Below are 5,893 nucleotides of genomic sequence, written 5' to 3'. Positions count from 1 at the left end.
GAACAATTTTCTCATGACTTACTGCCCTCAGCATTTGCTTCTCTATAAAACCTTAGGAAAAATGTTGGAATTTCCTCTTGCTGTTAAATATAAAAGCTTCAAGGTTTCTTTGAGAAAGACAACAGATGGGCTCAGTTTAGAGCACATAATTACTGCCTTTACTGTTACAGGAATCAATACAATGCTAGTAACACTGACAGGGCAGTTACATAGTAGGACTAGTACATGGTTATTGTGTCAGATATGCTAATTTAGCAGCTTATCCTAAAACTTAATGAACCATTTGCTATTATATTTTTGTTTACCTTGTTGTTTTAGTAATTCCATTCATAAATTTTGCAGAAAATCAAAGTTAAATTCTGAAGTTTTGACTAAAGGCACCCCTGAATCCACCATTAGCCTTTGACTACAGGCTACGATGTAAAAGACAAAGCAAAAACAGTATTTGCCTTGATATTTCTTGTCTTCTTTTCTCTTTCTCGTTCACATCCTGCCCTTTGAACTTCAGGGCTATTTTTGATGCAATATATAAAATTTGTGCAAATGAGACACATCAGATCTGTTGGGCACTTCTACCATTAAAAAAAAAAAAAAAAAAGCACGACAATTTTGCAACATATGGAAGGGAATGAAAGCTAGTATTAGCATAAAAGGTAAATGGACATACAATCATTAAGCAAAAAAAAAAAAAAAAAAAATGAACACTAGCAAAGATTTTGGTAATTTTTGAGGACATTATAATTAATCACCTTGACTTGTTCATGAATTATAACTTGCTCTGCACTTGGCTACCATTAGTTTGATTTAGTGCTTTTTGTCAGTGAATGAAGTTATTCAATTCTTCTTATCTATCAATAGAGACTTGCACGATACAAACTCAAATATCAGATGCTCATCTCTTTCAGTTCATTTCTCCCATCTAGCTTTTTATGAGCCACTGGGTTATTTCTAAATTCCAAACACATTTGGGTGACTAGTTTATTTACAAAATGATTGTAAAAAGAGGGATATGTATTGGATTATTAAACTGATGACTGTAAATCTAAGTTTCTATAAGTCTTTTTTAAATCTTATTTATGCATGACTTTCTCTAATTATCACTGAGAGGCTGTTATTGACCTGCTACTACCTGCTACTGAAAGGTCCCCTTAGTCTCTTGTCAGAGATCTTTTCTGAAGGCCTCAGAATGGTTTGACTATTAATGAATCAAGAATGTATTTGTCATAAGGAAATTAGTTCTTACCTTACATGAACAGTTAATGTCATGAACACAGCAACTCAAAATGCCATTTTTTGCTGCAAGGATTTTGAAGCTGGGATTGCCTTTTGGTTTTCATTTGCTTTCCTTGCCGACAGGAGGGTAAAATAGGGAAGGGAAAGGTGTTTAAACAAAGCAAAAATAGGTCTGTTAAAGGTATATGAACCATTGCTTTGGGGGAAGAAAACTATTTTAAACAGGAAAATACATAACAGGTAATAGAAGATCAGCTGTAAGGGAAAATGAGCTATCACATGCACCTTGGGGGCAGGGGAAGTGAGGGAGGAAGAATAGAGAGCAGGGTCTCTTCAGTCTTCTGGTGAAACCTTAATTGGGCATGTTAAACTTGAATTTACAAAATAAAGCTACACAGGATGCTTTCTGTTCACATAGTCATAGCACACATAAAATACGTTGGTGATTAGTATAAAACTGAATTGTATGTGAACGCAGCTTGTGCCACCAGTCTTTTTACTGATAAAACTCTTTGTGGATGATGTAGACAAGCTGGTGCTAGAAGTCTTTTTTCCTTCACCCTAGGCAAAACCAGGGGAAGAAAATCCAGTGCCACATCTGTAAGATCTGCCCAAAAAATCATGACAGTTTGTCAAAAGAATGTGCATTTGCCTCAACAGACTTCTGGATTTAAAGAAGAGAGGCTGGCACGATCTTCATGATGTGAAGGTGAGTGTGCATGAGATTGGCAAGGAAAATCAAGTCCTTTTGCAGCTTGGGAGCAGAACCACCCCTGCACCAGTGCAAGTGGGGAAATCATCCTTACTCCTAGCATAATATCAGAATGGCTGAACCAGGCCAGAGCAGTGCAAGAATATTTCACATCTGGTAGCATGCCCTTTGGCACTGGGAGCTCAGGGGTTTCCTCAGCTTTCATGTAACTAACTCAGTTCACACAACCCCCTGCAATCCAGCCCCGAGAGGTAGCCAGGACAGAAAAACCTGTCAGTAAGCAAGTCAGGGAGCCACTGCAGTCCTGGGGAAACAGCCCAGGAGACAAGGTTCAAAGGCAGGAGTCAGGCAGGAACCTGAAATGCAAACTTGCTTTACCACATTCTTCCCTACTGATAGCACTAAGAATTGCACTGACTGGCTGGGATTATTTTGCCTTGCCTCTGCTCTGCATGACTCACTACTCATTTCTTTCCTGTAGGGTTAGGTAGGACATAACGAAAAGCTGAGCCAAATATGAAAATTCTTAAATTTGGCATATGCCTATGTAAACTTAAGATTTTATTTAAAAAACACATGGTGAGTTTCTTACTCTGTCAAAAGCTACAGACCTCTCATAGGACATTCTTGAGGCAAGTATTGGTTCCAAAACGGCTCTGAACTCCTCTCACTACCAGTCACATCTTCTCCCACCTCATCTGGGAATAAATACCTCATTCTGACAGGTTGCAGTGCTTGTTATTTTAAAGCTTTCCTTTTCTTCTGGCAACTGCTCTACTTCCTCATCTCTTTTCCTTTCCTTTTTCATTCATTTTTAATAACAGAGATATTGAACTACTGAGAAACTGTATTTTCAATTTCTCTTTGGTATAAACTCTAGTGCTTTTGGGACACAGGTGCCATTCTAGCTGTACTTTGACTCTGCATTTGCTTCTGTTAGCATCCACCATAACTGCCAATAAACTGCAGTTTCAACCAGTGGCATTTTTTTTTAGATCGTGGCAGCAAGAACACACATATTTTTGCTTTGTATGTTTCTGTCATCCAAGACAGGTATTTAGAGAGCTCTTTCTGAATGGCAAGAGAAGGGATTAAGTCTGTTCAAAAATTCAAACACTGAAGGTGGGGGCGGGGGGAAGGGAAGCAGAGTGAAGAGAGAGTGGGCAACTTTGAATTCTAATATAAATTCAGAATTTCAAAGAGATAATGAATTATACAAAACAACCACTTTTTTCTTACTTCACTGAAGAAAGACTGGGTACAGGCCACAAAAAATACATTGCTAAAATGTTACTGTGGAAAGAAAACCAAAAACTCCAGTGTACATGTACATATTAAGTGATTTCTTTATTCAAATAGATTCACCCTTGCAAAAGAAAACCAAGAACCCCCCACCCACTTACTGGAATGCACAAGACTGCTGAACTATAAACATCCTTTTATCATCTTCTGTCTTCCGCTAGCCAAAGGCCACAGGCATCTACAAGGACAGAGAAAAACTCCATGGGAAGGTATAAGCCAGGAGCTGAGAGTGCCCCAGTACATGGCATTCCCTCACCGACCAGGGCACAGCTCCACTGTGTCTGCACACAGCAGGTGGAGAAGGTGCAGGCAACAGAGTCCATCCACAGCCCCAGACGTGGCAGACTGCGATATACCAGGTCCAGGGTCCTTCCAGCGAGTCCAGTCCGGAGCAGCAGCACGAGACATGGCTAGAGACAAGGCCACAGTGCAGTTTCAAGGTCCATTCAGCATGAGCACCCTTGCAGACACCACCTGGGACAAGACAGTTGTGGCTCTGGGCCACATTGGTGCCCTCAGGGCCTTGACAAAGTATTGCTTACAAACAACACACACATTAGTACAATGTATGTGTATTTGTTTAACAAAGTGCTGGTGGTCTGAAAAGCCTTGTTAAAGGTGGCAATGCTGTTTCTGTATTCTGGCCTATTTACTACCGCTGTTTGAGTTTTTTGGTAACTTGTGTTTCTTCCTGATAATGTGAAATAATTTGAACAAGTATGAAGCTATTGATAAAGAGGAAAAGCAAGCCAGCCAACCATATAAGTAAAAAAGTGTTATAACCTCTAAACTCTAGAAAGTATGCAGGAGCAAGCCACAGGCCTTGTCCAACAAACCACAGAAAGAGCAACAGCACACCACGATGCCAGGACATCTTAATATTAGGCATTATGATGGGAAAGAGGCAGAGATACCAGACAAAATACTGGGATGTGCATACTTTGTTAAAACTGACAAAAATGGCAGTGTGTAGGAAACAACAGAAGGCAAGGTCTCTGTAAAAAGCTACGGACACCACCACAAGCAGGAGCAGCTGGGGCAGGAAAGCTGCAAGCCCCAAGGCAAAACTCCACTTGCTCTCTGCAGTTAAGTACAACATGTAGAAATAGGGAGAGAAATTGTGGCGGATATCCCTCCTGGTCAGGTGGTAGAGGTAGGCATGCTCCAAAAACTCCCAGCCATACAGGTGATAAAAGGCCATGGTCAAGGTGGCCAGCACAGCTCCAGCGACCGTTCCAAAGAGCAGCAGGTCACGGTTCAGCATCTTTACCACCAGCTGCCGGAGGCACCCCATGGTCATAAATTGTGCTAGTTTGTCACTCCCTGCACCCGCTGCCACCCTTTCCCCACCGCACCGCTTGCCCAGCAGGTGCAGCGCGATGGGCAGCGCGTATGTCAGCGGGTATATCTTCAGGTGCACGGCCAGCCCGTAGCACACTGCAGCCTTCCCCACGCTGCCCTCCTGTAGCAGCTGCAGGGTGGCCAGCACCAGCAGCGCCACCAGGGCCTCTGCGTTGCCGCGGCTGGACACGGCCATGGGCAGCGGGTTGAAGAGCCAGGCAGCAGCGCAGCACCCGCAGGCCTGCCCGGCGGGCACCCCCCGGCCCCGCAGCGCCCGGTAGGCCACGCCGGCGGCCGCCAGGTCCCCGGCCACGAAGAGCAGCTTCCCGAAGGCTTCGGCGAGGTACACGTTGGGCGTCAGCAGCCAGGCCAGCAGCGGCGTGTAGCGGTAGGTGGCCCGCCCGTAGGGCGACCGCCCCTGGGTCACCAGCCGCGCCGCGTCCGTGAACACCCGGTAGTCGACGTCGGTGTAGCGCAGCCGCATGGCGCCGTCCTGGTACAGGCCGTACAGCACCAGGCCCAGCCGCCACAGCAGCGCCGCCGACAGCGCCGCCGACAGCGCCGCCCCCAGCCCCGGCCCCCGCCGCCCCTCCGCCATGGCGGCGCTCGGGGGCCGCTCTGCTCCCGCCGGTGCGCGGCGGCAGGAGGCGGCGCCGTCCGTTGCCTGGCGGCCGTTGGGCGGCCGCGCGTGCGTGGTGTGGAGCTGAAGCCGCCTCCCTGGCCGGGGCGGGGCGAGCCCGCTCTGCTCGGGGCGGGGCTGCGGCAGCCGCTGAGGGCTGGGAGGGGGTAGCCTGCCCGGAGCCCTGCGGCAGGGGGAAACGTACCCAGTGTTAGTTAGGAAAGAGGGTAAAGGGAAAATAAAGTCAGCTCTTTACTTTCTGCTAATGGCTGTGTTGTGTACAGGGTCTCTCTAAAGCACTTAGGTGTGCTTCTTCGCACACCTTCCTCGTTTATATCAGAAACAATACCACACGAGTCAGAACCTAGAAAGACGTATTTATAAGAAAGAAATTCCTCTGTGTTTTGAACTTTATTACATATTTTAAAAATCACTTTTCTGACTGGATCTTTGCCCTATATTTTCTCACATTTGAGTTGTGGCTGACTGGAAAATGTGTTTATTGCTTTCAATATATATATATATATTTTTTTTTTTCCTGTTTTTTTTTTTTTTCTTTAAGAGACAGTTACTTCATTCACCCCAAAATGTGCATTTGTTCAGCAGTTAGTTAAGTGCCCTCTTTTTGCTGAATGGTTTCAGCTGCGAACACGTCCAGAGCTGCAGAACTGCTGGCTCACACCCGT

The 5,893-nt window shown here is 45.4% G+C and overlaps 1 protein-coding gene across 1 annotated transcript; it reads right to left on the bottom strand.

The window, feature by feature from the left end:
• Positions 1-3,316: 3,316 nt before the first annotated feature.
• On the bottom strand, positions 3,317-5,186 carry PIGM (phosphatidylinositol glycan anchor biosynthesis class M; the record flags this gene model as incomplete). Its single annotated transcript, XM_084283773.1, has 1 exon — positions 3,317-5,186. The coding sequence occupies one exon, from the start codon at positions 5,184-5,186 to the stop codon at positions 3,900-3,902; it is 1,287 nt and encodes a 428-aa protein (XP_084139899.1). The 3' UTR covers positions 3,317-3,899.
• Positions 5,187-5,893: the final 707 nt, after the last annotated feature.

The sequence above is a fragment of the Netta rufina genome (assembly GCF_964035555.1).
Source record: "Netta rufina genome assembly, chromosome: 3".
NCBI classification, from domain to species: Eukaryota; Metazoa; Chordata; class Aves; order Anseriformes; family Anatidae; genus Netta; species Netta rufina.
Note: the sequence above shows the minus strand (reverse complement) of the source record. Positions and strands in the feature narration are given on the sequence as shown.